We start from the raw sequence: 23,871 nt of genomic DNA on the forward strand, positions 1-23,871 counted from the left end.
CACATAAGGAAATAAACCTATCATATAAGTCATATCAAAAATGATTTCTCCAAACTCTTCAATTTTCTGTGAACTTTATTTTGTATTATACCAAGAAAAATTAATTAATGGCATTCATATGGTGTCATTATCAGATACATTGGTAGATATTACATGCTGGCAGTGGCTGTTGCTGCCTAACAGGAAGAGTAGAATGGAGCAGGACAGGCATTCTAAACTCTAAAGAGAGAATATAAGATAAGAAAAATAGAAGAGTAAGTAGAATTTATCAAATATTTGGGGTTTTTAACTCAAATGATATGAGAAATTAGAGTCAGAAACTAGAAGTCACAGAGAGGATGAAACAGTTATAACACTGTCAATGGCAGAAAAGAGTGAAGAGAAGAAATGGCTGGGAAAGGAAGGATTGTACAGGAGCAAGGGGATCCAGGTAGTGGAGTCACCAGTCAGTCAATGTACTGTATGAGTGTTAGGAAAGAGGCAGAAAACAGTGAGGACAACTGGAGGTTCCCCAGCAGGAAGAGGGAAAGAGGAGAACCCTGGGAGTTCCTTGTGTTAGGGAAGGGGCAGTCCTGTAAAGAGCCAGAGTTCCCAGCATCCTCCCCCAGGTCAACCCTAACATTATGCCTTCTTTTCCTTCCTGGCCACACCCAGGGACCTGAGCAACAAGCCCAGCATTGTCTTCAGCAGCCACCAGGTGCCCAGAGTGAGCCCTAACAGGAACAATAGGACATCCAGCAGGTTCTGCACATGCCATGGCTGTTGAAAGCCATGGGGCTTGAGATGAGCTCCTCCCCCTGTTTGCAGGATGTGGTCAATCCAGCCCACCAGACGCTGGGAAGGTGTCAGGGGGTGGGAGCGCCTGATGGCCCTGGCGGCCATTGCTGCAGACTTGTACCTATGGGCAGACACAGAGAGCGTGTGTTACCAATGTGGTAAATTAGTACTAGAGAACATATAACAGGCATACAAAACATACACACACACACACACACACACACACACACACACACACACACACACACACACATTTTGTTTCTAATACATTCCCATAGGTCAGCTTTAACAAAATTGTTGGCATACATTTTTGTTGACACTGTCTACCTGAGTCCCAACTAAAAGTTCAATTAAAAAAAAGTTCAGTGAAAAGCTAAAAAGCAAAACCTAATACAAGAAGGATCAAAATTAACCCTTGAAGAGAAATTTTTAATGTCTGTAAGGATTTCACCTATTGTGCTGAAGGTGTGCTCACATTAAATATATATGACATGATGTATATCTGATTAAGTGATTGGGACATTGAAACCTGAGTATTTAGTCCTGTTTGATTGTGCAATCGCTGTTCTGGTCGGGCAAGGAATATGTGGGTCACCTCTTTTTGTCTCGGTTACTATTGTATTTGTGCTAGATTCGTGAAAAGTTCCATTATAACAGGCCTGTCCTAACCCCCAGGAACAGGGTAGAAACTGATACCACTGCTTCCTCATGGTGCATGCTTTGTATGTGCTAGTGTGGGACATACAATATTGGTGCACGTGATGTAGATATTGAAAATATTTCAGTGTCAAAGAGAAAGTAGTGTGTGATGAGTGAGCTCAAGGACAGAAAAAATAATAGTCAAAAACATGTTCTCCTAAGAGGACAACACTGGAAAGTTAGTTCTGTGAGTTAAAGACAAAGACCCTGAGGAGGGAAGGTCAGCCCATTAAGGACATGCAATGGTCTTTGTCATCATTTGAGTAGAATGGCTCCCATAGTCATTGAATGTTTGCTTATCAGTTGGTGGACTGTTAAGGAAGGATTAAGAACTGTGACTTAATTGGAGGAGGTTTCTCACTGGCAGGGTTCAAAAAGCCCTCGCCAGGCCCAGTCTTGATCTTTCTGCCTCCTGCCTGCAGATCAAGTTATAAGCTCTGAGCTATTGCTCCAGTGCCATGCTGCAGACACAGTCACCAACAAGATGATCATGGACTAACCCTCTGAAACTGTAAGCAAGACCCAAATAAATGCTTTATCTTACATGTAGCCTTGGTCAGGGTACCTTTTTACAGCAATACAATAGTAAATAAGACCATCAACCTCTGATTCAATAGGAATTCTTTAGGTATTTGATGATTCAGGAAGATTAGCCACGTAAAGAACATGCCAATGATCTCTCCTGCTTCAACTGAAATTCTATTGTAAGTACCCATAATATAAAAGATCATAAAGATAATGTGTGTATAAGAAATCATCACACCACATCAGGTAGAAGCATATTCTCAGCTCCTCACCCAAAATTAGGATTAATAGCAAAGGAAAAGCAGGACTTTCACTAATCACACATGTATTATAACACATCCCACAAAATTCTGTTTCACTGATAAAGAGACTACACAGACCAATTAATACTAAGCCTATATTCAGCCTAAGAGACCACAACCCCAGAGAGCTGCATACCTCTTGTCTTCTATGACTTCTTTCAGCGTATGTGCAAATGTCTCTGCCTTGAGTGTCTCTAGCTGAACAGAAACACCAATTTTCTTTGCTTCTACTACAACCATGTTTTCAGCCTGGTCTCCCAGAAAGGGAATCCCCACCATGGGTACTCCATGCTGGATGGCCTCCATTATGCTATTCATTCCCCCATGGGTGACAAAAAGACGAATTCTAGCATGAGCTGTTGCAAAAGAGAAAGATCATCCAATACGTCACTATCAAAGCTGCAGATTCCAGGGAAAGCAGCAGATCCAGGAAATGCCAATGTGCTGGGGAGAATGGATTTACTGATGTTGCTTTAGAGATTTGCAATGTTCCAGCATGTGATACCCAGCCTTCTCTCTGCAGAGAGATGCCTTACTTCAGTCAAAATCTATCTAGGGCCTAGAAGCCAGGGACAGCTACAAGAAAAGTGACAAGCGAGGCAAGTTTCCGTGTCCTTCTACTCATCCTCATCTTCTCCACTGATGCTTTCTTCTTCACTTGTCTAACCTTGGCCTTCTCTCGCTTTTCATGTCTGATCTCACATGAAGTCTATATTATGGGTGTTATCTGCTCTGTTTTGAGAAGCTTACAGAAGTGGGTGGTAGGCCAGAAACTTCTGCATTTACAGGTCTTGACAGTTGCTCCATATTGAAAGCTACCAAAAATTTCTTATGATCATAAAGAAATCATCCCAAACTATACCTCACTCAAAATCTATCCATTTTCCCTGGAAAGCAGGTCTTTTTCCTATTGTGTAGCCTGTGATTTTACTGAACAGAGATCTATGTGAAAAATTTCCCAGCTTCTTTTGAGTCACAGTCTTAGGTGCAAATCTCTGATTCTGCCATTGAGTGTAGAAAAGTTAGGTATCCATAAAGTCACATAGAAATGAAAATTTTGAGGGGAGGTAGCTTTAGGGAATTCTCTGTTGCTCAAAAAATCAGTGTCTCCATATCATACTGTGAGCTTATGTGGGTTGGTACTCAAATATCTCCCTATGTCCTAAACCACACAACCTCCATGTTGAGTCTGAGTGCTCAGCCCTTTTCTGACAACCAAGATGTGCCTGCATGCTTACATTCATATATGTGTGTGTTTAAAAATACCAAAGATGTTTTACATCACTGTGAGAATAGCGGCAACAAATGGTGGCAACTGCCCAAGGAGTAGTTATAGATCACGTATTGGTCAAGATTGTGTTGGAGTGATCAATGGTAAAATACTCTTAAGTCAAGGCTACATATCTATTTAGGGAACTGAGATCTGTCTGAGTTGAAAAGGATGAGGAAGTTGTTGCTATGGCCAGTCTAGAGCACAGACTGATTCTACCAAGAACCTTAGCTGCTTCTACCTGCCTGCTGGACATATATCTTCACCTATCAGCAGCCTTTTCTTCTGCAAGTCCAAGCACTCAGACATCAGTTATCTATTAAGTCCCAAAGCACATTAATGGAAATAAAGTGACAGGTCTAGGAGGTGCTTACCCAGAAGGCCAGTCTGGGGAAGCCAATCCATGATTTTGACATTTGGAGCCACACTGACATCTTTAGGCCAATGAGTGTCCTTACATGCCCACACCACCCCTTGAGGGAGGTGAGCAAAGGCACTGTTCATCTCCTTAATTAGTTCCTTGGTCTGATGCTGGGTTGCTATGGAGCCCAGTGCCACAAGGACAAAACCTGAGTCTCCAAACTTAATGATAAAGTCTTCCAAATCCTAGAAGAAACATAAAGAAATTTGCAAAAAGTGGTTTGTTAAACCCAAGGCAGCTATAACATGAAACAAGACCAGTTGTTAAATAAACCCATGTTTTGGTTGCTTGTGTTCTATATGATAAAACTCCTTTCATAATTCCTATACAGCTGTGTCTGGGGGTAGTTACTGCATTGAATAGCAGCCATCTCTTCACCTGTGTGGGGTTGATATATTGTGCACCCCAATAAACTTATCTGAGGGTCAGAGAACAGAACAGACACTATATTAATTATAGGTTTAGGCAGTGGTAGCACATGTCTTTAATCCTAGCATTCCAGAGTCAGAGATCCACCTAAATCTCTGTGAGTTCAAAGCCACACTGGAAACAGCCAGGCATGGTGACATATGCATTTAATCCCAGGAATCAGAAAGTTATATAAGGTGTGAGGACAAGGAACTAGAGCCTTTTTAAGCTTTTAGCTTTTAGCAGCAGTTCAGCTGAGATCCGTTCAGATGAGGACTCAGAAGCTTTCAGTCTGAGGAAATAAGATGATCTGGGAAACTGGCAAGGTGAGCTTGGATGACTTGTTCTGTTTCTCTGATCATTCAGCATTCACCACAATACCTGGCTCCAGGTTTGTCTTTATTAATAATACCTTTTAAAGATTTGTACTACACCTTTGGGCTCTTATGGATTGCTCTTCCAAGAAAATACATGCACCAGATTTTTCTACTGGCACTCCTTTAATCCCAGCACTCAGGAGGCAGAGGCAGTCGAATCTCTGTGAGTTCGAGGCTAGCCTGGTCTACAAAGTGAGTTCCAGGATAGGTGCAAAACTACACAGAGAACCCTGTCTCAGAAAAAAAAAATGTAAGCTCCAGAATAATCTAGTTGCTAAGGGCATTCTTTTGGTTTAGTAACCTTTGGCCCTTCCTAACTATTTTTGGCATCATTTGTATTATTTTATACTCATGCTAGGAATTCAGTATACAAAATTTCTTCACTTGCTGTGTGGTATAATGCCTTCACCTCTGGTGTTGTTTTCTAGCTTTGGTTACATAGTAATGATAGATTCAAAGAAGGGGTTGAGAAGTATTCTTTCCTGTGGAAGTGCCACAAATAATCATACAGGAACTGACATTCATTCTTAAGTGTTTCACTTAATTCACCAGTTAATCCATGTTATGTCAGACTTCCTTAATGAAAGACTTTGTTATTGATCAGTCTAATTTAACCCCATAACTTTAAGATTTTCTATTTTTCTCTTGAGTCAGTTATGTTAACAGACATGCATAGGAATATGTCCACTCATGTAGATCACCTAATTTGATGATATATCATGTTTGTATAATTCCCTTATAATCTTTATTGTTTTAAGTAAGAGTGGATAGTTTTTTACTTTAGAACTTAATTATTTTCTTATTCTTTCTTATTTATATTCTTAATGATTCTATCGCTTTTTCAGCATAATACTCTTTTGATTTTATTGATTCTAAATTTGTCTATTCGTTATTTCAATCATCTACACTCTGATTCTTTTATGCCCCTTCTTTCTGCTAGCGTCCTGTTTAGTCATGTCTTCATTATCTCTGCCTTATATTGAAGGGTTAGATTATCAATTGCAAATACCTTGGCTGTACTAATAGATATAATAGTAGCTATGAATTATATTTGATGTCTTGTTTTTATTGCACTCCATCATTCCATTGTGTTTTGTCTCCTTCCCCTTGGTATGTAATATTTTCAAATGTTCCTCTTGATTTTTCCCTTTGAATTTACAGTATGTTGTTTTCTACTCACCCCACTGTGGTAAGAGATATTTACATTAATCTGAGAATTTGCAAATCTCAGGGTTGTGTTGGGGGGTGGCATGGGCTAACACATGAACCAAGGAATTTGTTTTGTGCATTAGAGAAGAATATGTGCTCTGCTGTTGTTGGAATGAACACTCGAAACTGGACAGATGGTTCAGCAGATTTCCTTCCAGAGGACCACAGTTCAGTTCCCACAGAGCAATCACAACTCCCTGTAATTCTAGCTCTAGGGGATTCAGTGCCCTCTTCTGGCCTCTTCTGGGCACTTGCATGAACATGATGCACACACACATACATGCAGGGCAAGCCGTCAGGCATATAAAATCACTTGCAAATACATTTTAAGCATGCTCTATGTATTTCTAATAATTCTATTTAGCCTATGGTATTATTCAAGGTGATAATTTGTATGAATAGTCTTCTAATTCTAAAACTGTAGAATTGAAGTCTTAAGTTATTATTTATTTCTTCTTTAAATTTCTTACATTGTTCTTCTTATACTTTATTTCATATTTTGTGCATAGATGACATATCTCTCTTTAAGTTAACTATTTCATATATTTTAAGTAATATTTTATAGTTGCAATGTTTGATAAACACAAAGTTTCAAATATATATATATAGTCTTTAAACTTCTTTGAGAGTTTTGATATAAAGTCTGATTTTCCTTATGTTGGCAACCACCACAGTCTATTTGCTTCTCACTTAATTCTTACAAAACATGTATTGGAATACCCCATAGTAGATTCCAGACTCTTGTGTCATATATTATTTTGAAACATTTCCTCCCACTTTTTAACAATCCTTTCATCTCTCTGTGTGCCAATATCTGACCATTCTGTCTAGAAGGTGAGGGCTCTGTCAATATACATCTAGATTTATAAATGTAAAATATCTTTTACTACTTAAAGATTCAGCCAGGGAACTGCATATCTGTATACTGTGTCCCTACTCTACTGACGTAAGTATTCAGTATATATATTTGTTACTCACTAATCACTCCCCCAAAAACTTATTTGCACCATCTGCAAGGAAGGGTAGGTGCCGTAGTACCCAACAGAGCCAGAACAAATCCATACCCTCTCTGCTTTGAGCTGAAAGCAAGAGAAACATCCCCTTCATCAACTCAGTATCTTGGCCACCACTATATATGTCCAAAGGGGATAATTCCTCCCATCATGGGTGAGGGAGCACCACAGTGACAGGGAACCAGAAGTCTAACATCCTTAGCTCTCTGCACTTTATAATTTTCAGTGGTAGTGATTCTGAGCCTCATTGAACATGTACACTACATGGCAGCTCGGATGGTTTGTAGTAGCTGGATGGAGTATCAATGGCTCAACAGGCTGGGCACACAGAATAACAGAAGCCGTTCTTCTTCTCCCTCATGCTAAGTCCTGTCTAGGAACATGCCTTCTGAAAGTATTATCTGTTTCATTATGAAGAACCCACCTCCTTAACACATACTAAGTGTCTTGACATTCACTGTATTTATTATACAGATAGCTCAAAATTCAATTGGAAATATTAATACTAACTAAAGGAGTTATTCCACCACAGCCAGGAATAGAGAGAGACAAAACAAACTCACATTTTGAACTATCTAACCAGGTCTTCAAACTTAGCATGGGGTATTCTAGCACTATACTTTCACTAACCCTAAAGATATAGGCTCCAGGTGCTTCTTTTGTCTTAGAGTACTTCCTTTCCATACATCTCTGGTAAGTGACAATTTCCTCCTGTGGTGGTTTGAAATAAAACAGCTCCCAAGGGGAATGGCACCACTCGGAGGTATGGCCTGTTTGGAGTAGGTGCGGCCTTGTTGGAGGAAATGTGTCATTGTGAAGTAGACTTTGAGGTCTGCTATGCTCAGCTATGCCTGGTGTCACAGTTCACTTCCTGCTGCCTGTGGATCTAGATATACAACTCTGAGCTCCTTCTCCAGCATTATGTCTTTCTATATGGCACCATGTTTCCCACCATGATAATAATGGACTAAGTTTCTGAAACATGAAGCCACCCAAATCAAATGTTTTCCTTTATTAAAGTTTCTGTGGTTCTGATGTCTCTTCACAGCAATAGACACCCTAACTAAGACCCCATCTAAGCACTGCAGGCCTCTGAATAAAAGATAAACTGAGGACCAAGGTTTCACTCACTTGAGGTATTGGTCTAACAGGTTTGTCTGTTAAACCTCCCACATAGACCATGTTGGGAAACATGGGATGAGCAAAATCAAAGGCAAAGTCAGAATTGACAAACCACAACTCTGCTTTCCATGGAAGGTCAGACAAAACTGGACGAGAGCCTTCTGCAAAATGCTCCTGGATAGTGCCGTCATAATGAGAAAATATTTCTCTTTGCTTCATGGTTGAATCAAGGAACATCAGAAAGTTCTTCACTTTGACCCAGAAGTTCATTTGGTCAGTTAAACTGGAACCAAATCCTTGAACATAAGACAAGGGCCTTGGTAGCCCGTAGTCTATAATGGCAAACACCATGGGAAGAAAGGCCACAAATTGTTTCCCAAGTTTCTCAGCAATCAGAAAAACACAGGGATCTGATGCATCCAAAAAAAGTAGGTCAAAATTCTTATTTCTTAAGGAATCCAGGATGTCCTTTCTGCTTAGTAAGTGACTGCATAAATTCCCTAAGAGTTCATAGACCTTTACACGGGTATGAGAGTTGAACCTGTAAAAAAATAACAAATATTTTGGGGAGCTTTTTCATACTTGGACACATTTTCAGACATATTTGGAATAATGTTGTACTCAGTGAAAGTATTGCACAACTAGATGAACAAAAGCCTATAATTCAACACTCTAGCAATGGAGACGGGTGGATCAAGAGTTCAAGGCTAGTCTTAGCTTTATGATTTTGAGGCTAGTAGGCTGGACTAAATAAAACACTTACTCACTTAGGAAAAAATGATTTTTAATATATTTTATGGAAAGAGGCTCTGTAGCCTGAATCTTTTTCTTACCTTTGTTTAAAGCAATACAAATCATTATATTATAGTGTTACTTAATATGTAAAGTATATTAAGTTAGTTAGATTTCTTCTGTCTTGGAAGCCATCACTGATTACAGTAGATCTCAGAGCATCAATCTGAATGAGCAGGTGTATAATGCTGTTAATTTCACATTATATAATGAGTTTTTGAGTAATAGTATTGCTCCTCTGCCAATCTGTGTAAGTGGCATGATTATACATTCTATAATCATCAATGATAAAGTCATTTCTTTTAATCATGTGTATCTTGGCTTGAATGTTGTACCCCACAAAAGGAACTTTCCAATGATAATATTAGAACAAAGCTGAACATGTTTCAACTTTCTGCCTGGAAACTAAGCAATTTGATAAACAAAATAAACTGCTATGCGGTGGTGGCCCACACCTTTAAGCCCAGCACTCGGAGGCAGAGGCAGGCAGATTTCTGTGAGTTTAAGGCCAGCCTGGTCTACAGAGTGAATTCCAGGACAGGCTCCAAAGCTACAGAGAATCCCTGTCTCAAAAAACCAAAAATAAATAAATAAATAAATAGATAGATAGATAAAATTTTTTTAAAAACCAAACAACCAAATATACGTGTGTGTGTGTGTGTGTGTGTGTGTGTGTGTGTGTGTGTATCCTACTGATTTTTCTCTTACATGTGAAATCTAAACTTAAATGTGTGTGTGTGTGTGCTTTCTTTGTTAGATGATGAAATTAGAAAAGAGGCCATGAGAACACATAAAAATAAAAAGCCATCAAAAGAGATGCATGTGTCATGGAATAGTGCTGTGGAGGAAGGAGGCAACCTAGAACAAAAGATACTGACATTAATGATTTCTAAAAAGTACATAGCAAAGCCTATTACTTTATATACTAACTTAACTTTCCAATGGGAAGAAAGTGTGATTGGAAGCTTATTGTTAGAATTTACAACTCTACTGCTCAAACTGTCACTGAAGACTGTCCTCAACTTTAGTCATCCTACTGATGACTCTTCCCCACAGCACTTTTCCAGGGACTCTTCCACATCAATGCTTAGCAGATAAACAACCTGGTAAGATGCACAAGTGCACCATGTTATCCTACATCAAAAGATCCACAAGATGAGAGCCCAGAGGCACGCTTATCTTCACTCACTTTTTGACCCAACTTCAAGTCACAACAGCTGTGGTTTGTCTTCAAGCATTTGTATGTCAGAATGTTGATGCTCAATAGTGACGTGTGGAGGTAGTGGGCCCTCTAAGTGGACACCTTAGTAGAAGACCATTAGAAGGCCTTACCCTATATATTTCCAAAATAACCCTTGTTAGATTCTGAGTTAACCCTCTGATAGGTCTAAACCTGTTCTTTTTCTTCTCTTGAATCATTCTTTAGCCATTATGATGCCGTTTATCATGATGCTTTCAATCAACCTGACTGATGTTTTTACCATGAGCTAGAACTTCCATAACTGTGAACTGATAAGCTTCTTCTCATTATAAACTCACCCAAATTCAGTTGTTACATTAAAATAATGGAATGAGGATGAATACATGGCATAATTATCTAAATCTATCATCTAATTTCCATTTTTTTAAATATTTTATATAATAATTCTAAATAAATCCAGTAGAATAGTATTCCCTTTAATGTACATCAATTATAAAAATTCTCAAGAAGTTCCTATTCTCATCAACTTGATTGTTTTTTATCTGTAATTTGAACCACACCTCAAGAGTTCAAGCTTAGAAAGAGGACATAATACATATGTCAAAAATGTGTATACATAGTAACTACATTTGACTAAGGTGCAATTTGACCTTTTCTATCAAATATATGACAAAAGATACGTGGTCTTTAAGATTCTGTGAGTAAGAAATTTTTCCAAAAAATTCTTAGTGCTGTGAGCACAACCTTAACTGTTAAGTAGAATTTTCCAGGACAGAGATGAGAGTGAGACCAGTGGAATTACCTTAGAGACACATCTGTACTTGTCAATCATGTGGAATGTAGCACAAATCTTAAAAGTTCTTATTAATGAAAACAAACCCAGAGCCAGATATTGGGGTGAACGCTCAATGATCAGAGAAACAGAACAAGCCACAGCTACCTCACCTTGCCAATTCCTCAGCTGATCCTTTTTCCTCAGACTGGAAGCCTTCATCAAAAATCAATATCAGCTGAACTGCTGCTCAAAAGCCTAAAAGCTTAACCAGCTCTAGTTCCTGGTTTTCATGCATTATATACCTTTCTGCTTTCTGCCATCACTTCTTGGGATTAAAGGATCTTGTTACCATGCCTAGCTGTTTCCAGTGTGGCTTTGAACTCACAAGATCCAGAGGAATCTCTGCCTCTGGAATGCTAGGATTAAAGGCATGTGTACCACCATTTTCTGACTTCTATATCTAGTGGCTGTTCTGTTCTCTGACCTCAGATAAGTTTATTAGGGTGCACAATATTTTGGGGAACACAATATCACCACAGTGGAAGACAAAGGAGATTCTGTACATCCCAATCAAGGAATAAAAGCCTCAGGATCATCTGTAATTTCAGGCCATTGAAAGATCTTAAACATACCTATGGCTATTAGCTGTTAAGTCAATGACAACCATGCTACAATTCATAGAACCACAGAGGTTAGGTGTAGAGTAAGGGACCAGTGAGCACAGGGAGAGCTCATGAGGAAAGGAAAATAAAATAGATAGTTAGGAGTGGACGTGGTGGGTGTAGAATAGGAGGATCAAGTGAGGAAGAGAGAGAGAGATGGGGGGATACAGGGAGAAACAGCTAAACTTCAGGGCCATTTGAGGGGTAGTATGGAAACCTATCACAAGAGACACTTGCTAAAATATATATGTGGTCTCAGTAAAATTGCCAAATGATGTGCAAGACAGAGTCCCAACTGGCCATCTCTTGCCACCAAATGAGCTTCTAGTACCATCATTGGGTCCCATCTAATTGAGATGTTGGACAAAGGGGTCCCACAGGAATCCTCCTAAAACCCAGGCAATTGCCAAAACTATAGGTTGTGCTCCACAAAAATGACAGCAAGGCTCTGTTGCTAAAGACAACATCCATACAGATCAATGAATATGGGGAAACTCAGCTGCTGCCTATATAGTGCCTAGGTTCTAGCATTTTTGGTGTAGGAATATACTCTGTACACTACCAAAAAAGAAACATAAACACCAAGCCAGTCACAAACCCAGCTATCTACAATGTTGTCCTGCCTGCAAGATATGCTACAGCAATGGAGGAAGAAGGCTTGAGAGAATAATCAACCAATAACTGATTTGACCTAAGGCCCACTCCACCAGATAAAACCCATACCCAACACTGCGTGGGAAATCGAGAACCTAAGACTAGATAGCCCCTTAGGACCTAGAGTAAAAGCAAATGGTATCAGTCTGAAAAACAAAACAAAATATGTAGCAATAAAATGACTTAAATAAAATAAAGGCATTTTGCTATATTCATAGACCGGTGCCTTGTTCAGTCATCATCAGAAAAGCTTCCTCCTGTAGTAGATGGGAACAAATATAGAGACCTACAGCCAGACATTACACAAAGAGTGAGTACCTTGGAACACACAACCTTAAATAAGATGTTCCCATCAAATCTCTCCCTTTGGCAATTAGGGAAACGAGAGGAATATCAGGCAGTAAAAGAACCAGAGGGTTTGGACAACACCAGCAGTGAAAGAGCCAGAGGATATGGACAACATCAAGAAAACAAGGCCTTGTATACATGAGCACAGTTCATATGAACTCACAGAGACTGAGGCAGCTCACACAACACACACACACACACACACACACACACACACACACACACACACACACTCACACACATGCTTCCAGTTTAGTATTTTTATGGGATTTATGAGTATATGAAAGAGTGGGTCTCTGATTCTTGTGCCTTCTCTTCCATTCTTTTCCTTTGTTTGTTTTGATTGTCCAACTCTAATGTGATATTTTTGATTTTATGTTATTATATTTTATTATTATCCCTTAGGAGTTTGTTTGATTTCTGATGAGGGACAGAGTGACAGAAAGAGAGTTGGGCACAGGTCGGGAGGGAGCTACTGGTAGGATAGAGGGAGGGAAAACTGCAATCAGGATATATTATATGAGAAAAATTATTTGGAATAAAAAGAAGGAAAGGAAAACTTTTAAATGAGTTTAACAGAAAAGGACCAAAGCGTGGCACAGCCTTGTATAAGTGACTTGCTCCATTAAGGAACTTATGTAAGAAGGTGGCAAGGTACATGGAAGACAGTGGCTCCTCTTTCCCTGGATAGAGAAGGTGAAGTGACTGCACTGACTTTATTGAGACTACATGTGCAGATGACAAGTAAAAACAAGGCTTAGAAGGCACACCTTTGTAACTGGAGTTATCTCCAGTCCTGCCCCGGCCGGCAGCCACTCAGACTCAAACACACAGATGCTTATATTATTTATAAACAGGCTTCTTGCTATCTGTTCTTATATCTTAAATTAACCCATTTTTATAAATCTATACACTGCCACGTGGCTCGTGGCTTACTAGTGTCTTACATCATGCTTCTCATCACAGCGGCTGGCAGCATCTCCTTGCCTCAGCCTTCTACTTCCCAGACTTCTCCTCTCTCTTTGTCCCACCTATACTTCCTGCCTGGCTACTGGCCAATCAGCACTTTATTTATTAACCAATCAGAGCAGCACATTCAGAGCATACAGAACATCCCACAGATTTCTTCAACTTTCTAGAGACTATCCCATCATTTATGGAGCTGTCAGACACCTTCCATGCACCACTCAAACACAATCCATCCCCACATCCACCAGTTCTCCCAGTCATCATTTCTCTTAAATTCACTCACAGCATCATGTGACCATCATCTCCCCATTTGTAAGACTTTATTAGCAATAAGTTGGTTCCAAGAATTGAAACAAATTACCTGTTATGAACTAATTCTTCTATAAGGAGTTGTCTTCTATTATCAATTTCCTTTTGCTTATCTTCAGATAGATGCCAGTTTATAACCTGGTATGATATTTTCTCCTCTTTGAAATCTAAGAAAACATCAATTGAGTAAAATTTAGATTTATCATAATATACCACACATTAGCAGGGGGATTAAAATAATTAATTTAATTTTATATTGTTGCAGAAATTTAATTTTTCTTCTTTAGTGATTTTGTTCTTTTGATCCATTCAATTCTGTAATCTGGTAATATTTATTTGTAGTATAAATCCTAATTGATCATAGTTAAAAACCTGGAGTCAGATACTGCGGTAAATGCTGAATGATCAGAGAGACAAAGGAGCAAGCCACAGTCACCACTTACCTTGCCAACTCCTCAGCCTAAAAGGGCCAAGCTCCTGTCTTCTCCCTCCTTATATTCCTCTCTCCACCCAGCCAAATCACTTCCTGTCTCCACCTCTCTAGTACTGGGATTAAAGGCATGTGACTCCCAAGTACTAGGATCAAAGGCATGAGATCCCAGTGCTAGGATTAAAGGTATGTGTCACCACTGCCTGCCTATGGTTAACTAGTGGCTAGCTCCACACTCTGATCTCCAGGCAAGCTTTATTTGTTAGAGCACAAAAAAAATCACCACATTTATTGAGACTTTACAATAATTCAAGAACTTTTATACAGTCTACAGTAATGTAAAATTCTAGCAACAGCTTTCATTTAAAGACATAGCTGCCATTTCTCACTTTACATGTGAGAAAGTATGAAGGAAAACAGTCTAAAATTATTCATTAACTTTTTCACCATAGTGAGTTAGAGTTTATACATAACTACAAATCAGTTTGATTGCAGAGTCCCTGTGTTTCATAGAAAAATTAAAATGAAATATGCAAAGTGCTGATTTACTTGTTTGCCTTTTGTTGTTGTTCATTTCATGTTTAGAGTTTGTTTCTTTGATTTGAGGCAGGGTCATGTTTAGTAGCTCCAATTAGCTTTTAACTCTCAAACCTGTTTCTTGAGGCAGCCAAGCACTTGGAGTATAAACAGGTGCAGAACAAACTGGTTTTTACATGTTTGTTTGTGAGTTGTTTGATCAAATTCAGGGGTTCTAACTTTAGTCAAAATGCTTATTCAAAAAAAAGAAAGGAAGAAACGAAGGAAGGAAGGAAGGAAGAAGGAAAGAAAGAAAGAAAGAAAGAAAGAAAGAAAGAAAGAAAGAAAGAAAGAAAGAAAGAAAGAAAAAAGGAAGGAAGGAAGGAAGAAAGAAAGAAAGAAAGAAAGAAAGAAAGAAAGAAAGAAAGAAGGAAAGAGAGAAAGAAAGAAAAAGGCAACCATGACTTCAATGGCCACTCTGGCATGTCTCTTTATTACTCAAGTATTAATTAACAGTCTGATTCTACTTTTGAAGTTTAACTCCTGACAATTTCAACCTATATCTCTCATTTTACAGAAAAAAAAAACCCAACTCCTCCATTCTTGATATTGATGATAATTTTAAATCAAGACAAGTAGGCCAAAAACAGAATCCTCACATGAGCCTCACTGGAGATTTTCAATAATTAATATTTGAAGAGAAACCAAAGGAATGAAACTTCTGTTTTATTGTTCCTGGATCATGTGACTCAGCCAACCCTGTCTTGGAGTCTCAGACTGAGTCATGATTGTGGATTCCAGCCCAAACTGTGCCTGAACAAAATGTGGCTGACTCTCCTAAGTGGAAGGACTCTCACCTGTGTGTCTGCAAGGCCGTGGTGCTCATAGTAAAGAGTTAGGATGGCTCCCCTGTATGACATAATATCCAACTGAATAGATTCGACTGAATGCTTATGCCCACACAACACAGGTAACAAGCTTAGAAAGTGCCCTTTATATCCTTACTGATTCCATAGCTATAGCTAAAAAAATGCTAATAATGACGTTGCATGGAAAAGCACCCACAGCATCATTACAACACAATCAAGGGTTCACTTCAAACTTGATTTTAGCCTTAGACCACTCAAAATTGTCATTCTTTTTGACAATTCAGGTTAGGTCTCTCTGGAAGAAGTGGTAAACATGAGAAGCTTAGAAAGACACCCACCATCACTGAAGGAAGTCACAGAACAACCAAAAGAAAGAATTGGGTGTGCGTCAAGGGTTATAAAAGAACATACACAATAATTTCAGAGATAATTACAAAGAATTTCCTTACATTTTTTAATCTCTAAATTAGCAACAATATCAGAGGAATTTCATCAGCAGAAGCATTATTAATGTCATTAAGACATATAAGAACTGAGGTTACACACATGCATGGATGATTTGTTCAGGTGACTCTTCTTAACCCCCAGAGTATAAATTGCCTGACACTCTGAATAAAGCTGCCTGTTGCATGAGACTAGTCTACCTCATCTATCAGCTTCATTATACCAGGCCCTACTGCCTCTAGAGTGGTAAAGAAACCAGCAGTTGTTTTGACATGCTTCTGCAAAGTACATGCATATTTATTCCACAAGAAAAACCACAAATGTGTTCTTATGACATGGACTTTGCCATGCTCCTATTATCATGATGCCAGCACTTGCAGTAATATTCTTTCAGGCATCTTTTCTTTATAGATTTAAAAATATTTCAAACTGGATTTTTAAATGGAAATAGGGTGGACAAACTGTCTCTGGTTAAATTGATATTTTCTAATAGATTCTAGTCATTGGAGGCTCAGTTTCATTCATTTTGGGTAGCATTATTAAATATTCTGTGTTACAAAGGATCCATAACATTACTTTTTTGTCAAACTGACTAAGTGCTAACAACTTTAGTATTTCTTAGATGCAAAACCAAGCCCATCATTGGATATTTCAGGAAATTACTTTATACTTAAGACTGTGCATACTTAGTCTCACTGAGGAGGGATCATTCCTTTTTTTTCTCTAGTTTTACATTTGGTAACTTTGTAAAAGCAGAGAAGGTGCTTGTTTGTAGTGAAATCTTCTTTGTGTTAATACTTTCTCTTACCATGCTTGCCCCCATCTTGAAAAAACTGGTTGAACAGAATCATAGATGGATATTGAACACATGTCACAGATTCAGAAAGGTGGAACAGGATGGAGAATCTAGGACAAGGTACTTCATGTTACTATATATTTATTCTTAACTATGTCTGTAGATTGTAATATTTCCCAAATAGTCAGGATTCAAATATCTATGAATAAATGACTAGAAATAGGAGAGAAAGAATTCACTGGCTGTTTTAGGGATATGCTAGCAATGGGTCCATTCCTAATCTTTGAAAGTTTGTAGAGACTATAAAGAGGCAATGGCTGGGGAGGGGAATCCTAAAGAATAGTACTGACATAGGACTCATGAAAAATGAAAGTAGAGGAAATTGTGAAAAATAGCAAGCTTTAAGTGGTAAAGAGGACAGAAATTTAGGGAAAAGGTGGAGAAGGTACTACCAAAATTAAAGATTATACAGAAACCATGTGGAAATCTACTAGTCTAAAGGCTAATTTTGAAAGAAGAAAATAAAACCTCAAAGGGCCAGCAGATAGTTGAGCAGGTCAAGGCACTCACTGCCAAGCCTGATGGGCTGAGTTTAATACCTAGGGCTCAGACACTGGAACCCTACTTTTATTTCTTCAAGTTGTCTGTCATACAGTTTTTCAGGTTGAATAACTCCAGAATGAAAGTGATCCAGACAAATAATCAATGTTCACGTGTTTCAATAGAGAGTTTCAGTTGAAGGTTGGATAAAAATGTTCTAGCAATGTTGTTCTATATTCACAAATTCACTTAAATTCTGCTGAGAAATAAAAAGAAAGTCAAACCCATTATCACATCTGAAATGTTCAATATTTATGCAAGTAGAAAGGACCTCTGAGTTGGGAGTGTTGACTCATGCCTATAAACCCAGACGTTGAGAAGCTAGGATAAGAGCATTCCCTGAGTTTGAGAACAACCACAGGTATATGAATATGCTCTATGAAAGCCTGGGCCTGTCTAAGAAAAAAAAACAAGAAAAAAGAAAAGAAAGCAGAGAACACAAGAAGTGAGCAAATAGCAGGGCATGGTGACAGGGAGAGAAGAGAAAGAAAATAAAAGACAAAAGAAAATTTAGGTCAACAACACATGCATCTAAGAACTAAAGACAATTGATCCACAGACGTGGAGGATTTCTTTGTAGACCTTTTGTGCATAGGTTGCTAAAGGATGAGAGAGTCCACAGCTTTGAGCGATATGTCAAAGGTTATGAGACTAGGCAAAACAGGATAAACATGAATTGCAATTATAAACCCAGACTGTTAAGGCAAATTAAATATACACAAATACATACAATAAATAAAGAATTGAAGTTTTCTGGACTTCTGTGCTCTGATCTATCAGCAGAGACTGGTGGTTTTTGGTTTGCTTCTGATTCTCTGTACTCACTAAGCTAAATAAGAACTTCTGATATCATTCTGCAGAGTTTTGGGGGAGCCAGTTATTCCTCAGGAATCTGGGGTTTTCTCAATCACACATCCTAAACTTTGAGCATAAATATAAAGGTTATTAGAAAATAATTCTTAAATTGTGGGTCTTTTAAAAATAGAAAGTGATTTATGTGGCTCTGAGTGCAGCTATCCTTAGATAATTAAAGGCCTAAATATGGCAGAATATGTCTATTCAACACTACTTTTAGACATACTTGACATCAAATTACTCAAAATGATCAATAATGATGTGTAGTGTTGACTGTGAGTGACATTCAAGTAATGGGATATTTAATCTGTTCTAGTGCCGTAACAAAATATCCAATGTTAGTTAATTTATAGTGTTAATATTTTACTGAGATGGCTCAGCAGTTTAAAGTGTATACTACTGTTGCAGAGGACCCATGTTCAGTTCCCAAAATCCACATCAGGCAACTCCCAACTGCCGACTAACTCCAGGTGATTCAACCACTTGTGTTCGCCTTGTTGGGCACTTGTACTCATATGCAAAAATACACACCATGACACGTAAATATACACAATGAAAATAAATATAAGCCTAAAGAATTATTTATCTTATACTTTTAAATATTGACAATCCAGAATTATGTGGAGCCTTTGGTGGATGCCTTTTCACTGCATTATAACACAGAAGGTGATGTGTTTAATGTATAGTGAGCACTTGAGCCACATGACAAAAGAGAAGGAAAAAAGCCAGCAAAGGGAAGGTTCATTCTTTCATAAACACCTACCCCACAAAGAAAATAATCTACCCGGGAATGGACAATGTAATTCCTTTCCAAGTGTATACCTTCATAGGCCAATCAGCTTTTACTAGGCCTAATACTTAAGGATTAATAATGTTCAATATCATTGGTCCTGGACATCACATTCAACCTACACCATGAAGTAAAATACAGAAGTATATCACATGAGGCCAAGATCACAAAGTCTAATGAGATCTACAAAACTTATACACACACACATACACACACACACACACACACACACACACACACACACACACACACACACATTCACACAAAAAAACACACATAACATGATTTATATCTAAATAAGATCAAATACGGAACTTATATCAAGCCATTCTATACAAAAGCCATTATTTTTTATTTAAAGTGACTTAATGTAATAATTGATTTTAAAAGTACCTGGGGTGAGAAACTTTTCATGAAGCAGATTGGTCACATTATGGCCATGTTCTTGAAGAATTTGTGACACACGGTTCATCAACATATAGTGGCTTCCACCTAGAAATAAAACATAAGTTCATTTTTGTGGAGACTAATGAAAAGATTTCTGACTACCATAAATAGCTGACATTAAAAAAAAAATCCAAAATAAGTGTAAAGATATAGATGGCCTCATGATGCATAAACAGAAACCAGCACTCCCATACCCTCAATTACATTTCAGGTAATATCCAGGACATGAACCCAGAGCTCTGATCGATAACAATCCTCCACCAAAGATAGGAAGGTCATGCCTGAAGAGTTGGCTCAGAAGTTAAAAGCAGTTGCTGCTCACACAGAGGACTCGGGCTCAATTCCCAGCACTCACATGATGCTTCACAACCACCTGAAACACTAGTTCCAGGAGATCTAACATCCTCTTTTGGCCTCACTGGGCATTTCATGCACATGCTACACTTACATACTATATGTTCAGGCAAAGCACTCATAAACACAAACATAAAAAAAATCTTTTTTAAAAGTCTAAAGGTTCCCATCTTGATTATTGAGCTACTCTGCTTGGACATTAGGAAAGAAAAAGGAAAATGATATCATTATAACCCCAAAACAATAAATAATTTTAAAAGCAAGTGAAAAATGGAGTCAGAATTTTTAGCAAGAGTGTGCAAGTTCCCCACTACAAAGATACTTATTAGAAAATATATATGAATTCATTATGGGAAACTATAAATGTGAGTTGTAGTCCTGCAAGAGGCAGCCCAGTCCCTTCACCCTTTTTTTCTCTAGGTTCAAGCCCATGTCTATAATCTGTGTTTCACTCCAACACTGAGGTACTCAGGATCCATCTCTGAAAGTGATCTAAGGGGAACACACTGTCCTTTGTGAAAGGTTGAATACAATAATTCAGCCTTTATACTGGCACACTTCCAAACTTTGGCATTCTATTATCCTAGACAAAAAAAAAAGTAAATATCATTTGAGCCACAGAATACAGATTTATAAGACCCATCTATCTTCAAGTTAGATGAAACACAGCAGAACACAATAGAATCCTCCTCGGGATATCAAGTCATCTTTTTAGTTTTATCTTGAAAATAAATATTCCTAATATTCACACTTTAGAAATTTAGGGCAAGTCTCTGAACGTTCTGCCTCTGCCACTGAGGAGACTGTGTTATTCTAGGGCTTAGTAGTACATCTAAATTTTCGTGCCCAGTTCTGTGTAATGATTACTTCTACAGCAGCTGGAAAAAAACTGCTTTACATAATTATCATTAGCCAGGCAGAGGTGGCTCACACCTTTAATCCCAGCACCCAGGAGGCACAGGCAGATATTTCTATGAGTTTGGGGCCAGCCTGGTCTACAGAGTGGGTTACAGGACAGCCAGGAAAACACAGAGAAGCTCTCTCGTAAAAAGAAAAAAAAAGCACAAAACAAAAAGACCACAAAGGGGGGAGGGCTGGAGAGTTTGCTCTGTGTTTAAAGTACTGGATCTTCTTCCAGAGGACCCAGGTTCAATTCCAGACACCCTCATAGAGGCTCATAGTCACATATAACTCCAGTTCCAGAAGATCTGATGCCTTCTTAGGAGCCCCACAGTGCCTGGGCACATAAGTAGCAAACAGACAGACATGCAGGTATAATATTCCTACAATAAGCATAAGTAAGAATATATTTTTATCATCAACTTGCTGAGATAGTTAGGAGTAATGAAGAGGACCAGATACAGCTAACTTACTATTTGTTGCTCAAATTCTAAAGATCATATAAAAAAAAATAATCCAGGGTCTGATATTGGGGTAAAAGCTGAGAGAGGAGAGAGACGAAGGAACAAGCCACGGTTCACCTCACCAACTCCACCAATCCTCTGACTAAATGAATGTCTGTGTCCTCAGTTGAAAGGTCTCCAGCCGAAGAGGGCTTAGTTCCTGTCTCCTCATGCCTTATATACCTTTCTCCACCCAGCCATATTACTTCCTTCCTAGTGCTGGAATTAAAGGCATGTGCAATTAAAGGCATGATCCACCAATGCCTGACTCTGTTTCTCTTCTAATCCAGATGGCTTTCAACTCAGAGAAAACGGGTCTCTGCCTCCTAAGAGCTAGGATTAAAGATGTGTGCCACCACTGCTGGGCATCTATGTTTAATCTAGTGGCTTGTTCTGTTCTCTGATCTTCAGGTAAATGTTATTAGGGTACACAATATATCACTACAACTATTCATTGTTAAATCCATAATGTCAGTAGTTTTGCTATAAAGCAGCATTAGGAGCCAACGATGAAATGCTTACAGTCTAGAGTTCCCTTATGACTATGACATCTAAAGGAGGTAGAGTTTCAGATAGATACACAAACTATAGTCACAAGGGGTTAGTGACAAAATATCTTAATTTGCAAAATCTCCTAAGTAATGATACAGAGTAAGCTCAGATGTCAGAAGTCAGTAAGAGCAGAATCATAGTCCCTTCAGAATGAATAACTCTACTTTTGGTAATGAATTACCAAAAAAAAAATCTAAGTAACCCATTCAGCTTCACTTGTTTTTGGTTAACTTTTAAAAATCATTAATTTTAGAGGTCATGGAGCACAACATGTGAGTTACTTGCTGACGACTTGGCTTTGGGTAATATCTATTATGAGTGTACTGTGATCACACATTACAAATTAAGTTTCTAAGTTCTTTTTGGAGAAGCTCGAAGGTTACCTATGTTAAAATCTTGACTCTTTACCAGAAACACTAGTTATCCAAATTAGGATTAAAATAAGATAATGCATTCATCAACTCTGCCTTCCTATAATATGTATGTCCATTCCTGCTCTAATCCTTGGGTCACAACATATTCAATATGAATGTAAACACGTTAACAATTGTAAAAAAAAAAAAAGTGTTTTCACAAAGCCTATGTATGGGTTTGATGTGATCTCTTGATTTTTTGATACTAATGTGCATTTCCCCTACCGAACCCTGACTTTTATCACTGATTGATGTATATAAAGCCCTACCCAATTTTCATGAGCCCCAGACCAAACAATGGAGCCAGAACATTTGTGGTGTTCAGAGTAACATAGAAGTACCTACAATTAAATGATGCCATGATGGCATGATGGCAGTGACTGAGTGCTTATATACAAGAACAAGAATTACTTTTAAAAACAGAAATGAAGCCAATCAACTGAATGGGTGAGACAGTTGATTGGCTTGATCTGTTTGGGAGGCATCCAGGCAGTGGGACCAGATCTTGTGCTCATTGCATGAGTTGGCTGTTTGAAACCTGGGGCCTATGCAGGATTGTTTGGCTTGGCCTGGGAGGAGGGGACTAGACCTACCTGGACTGAGTCTACCAGGTTGACCTCAGTCTGTGGGGAAGGCTTTGCCCTGGAGGAGATGGGAATGGGGGGGGGGGGGGGGGCGTTGGGGGGAAGGTGAGGGGGACGGGAGGGGGGGAGAACAAGGAAATCCGTGACCGATATGTAGAACTGAATTGTATTGCAAAATAAATTAAAATAAATTTAAAAAAAAATAAATAAATAAAAAATAAAAAAAATTAAAAAAAAAAAAAACAGAAATGATTATGGATATAGCCAAACCCCTGAAAAAAATCAAGAAATGCTCCCTTTTTTAGAGGAATAGACTGATCACTTTGACTAATATCCCTCCCATGTACTCATAATCTAAAGTCCCAGTAAAAAAGCCTTTCTCATCTTCCTTATAATATACAACTCAGTCTCCTGCAGCTGTTTCCACATCAGATGCTATTTCCACCTACTATTTACCCCCACTCTTTGGTAGAATCGCTTCTGAACACCATATTTCACACTGCACCCTTCCTCCCCTAGGTTTGATCTAAGCCTAGTTAGAAAATCTCCTGCATCGTCAGTCCACTGCATGCTGTTTGCATGAGACATGTTAACCCAGGTAGCCGGGTCTCACAAGACTCTATATTCCCAGCAAACACTCACCAGCTGTAGATACAGTCAGGATTTTTGCAGCATCCAAGAGAAGAAACTCAAGGAGAAATAAGCTCACTAGAATCCCAATCTGATGCCCAGCCATCTCTAAAACAAGTGAAGCACAGACATAGAATGCACAGCTTGAGAACTATGTGCCACTAAGGGACCCTGTGAGCCTGTGTCACAAAGCACTGGCTGTGGCCTTGAAATGAGGTAAAATCAGGAAATCTTATTCTGGTCTTCCAAATGTCCTCTTGCTCTTTGCCTTGTCTCTGCTGGTCTCTTTCCATTGGACATTCTGTTTTACCCTCCTTAGCCAGAGTCAATAGAGGAACAGGGGCTGAGTTAATAT

At 38.6% G+C, this 23,871-nt stretch overlaps 1 protein-coding gene across 1 annotated transcript; it reads right to left on the reverse strand.

Moving 5' to 3' along the window:
• Positions 1-621: 621 nt before the first annotated feature.
• Positions 622-23,622, reverse strand: LOC128113220 (UDP-glucuronosyltransferase 3A1-like). The gene is made up of 7 exons (XM_052742804.1): positions 23,529-23,622; positions 19,527-19,625; positions 13,886-14,000; positions 8,133-8,664; positions 3,948-4,179; positions 2,440-2,659; positions 622-898 (listed from the first exon to the last, which is right to left on the reverse strand). The coding sequence occupies exons 1-7, from the start codon at positions 23,620-23,622 to the stop codon at positions 622-624; spliced, it is 1,569 nt and encodes a 522-aa protein (XP_052598764.1).
• Between the last annotated feature and the right edge of the window lie 249 nt (positions 23,623-23,871).

The sequence above is a fragment of the Peromyscus californicus genome, unplaced genomic scaffold, assembly GCF_007827085.1.
Source record: "Peromyscus californicus insignis strain IS unplaced genomic scaffold, ASM782708v3 Scaffold_18__1_contigs__length_77618521, whole genome shotgun sequence".
In the NCBI taxonomy this organism is placed as follows: domain Eukaryota; kingdom Metazoa; phylum Chordata; class Mammalia; order Rodentia; family Cricetidae; genus Peromyscus; species Peromyscus californicus.

Excerpts from the sequence above, each read along its gene's own strand:
- LOC128113220 (XM_052742804.1), bottom strand. The coding sequence starts at position 23,622 with ATGGCTGGGCATCAGATTGGGATTCTAGTGAGCTTATTTCTCCTTGAG. Across the intron at positions 14,001-19,526 it reads TGAAAAGTTTCTCACCCCAG|ATTTCAAAGAGGAGAAAATA; the intron begins GTACTTTTAAAA and ends ATGTTTTCTTAG. Across the intron at positions 2,660-3,947 it reads TCCCCAGACTGGCCTTCTGG|CTCATGCTAGAATTCGTCTT; the intron begins GTAAGCACCTCC and ends CTTTTGCAACAG.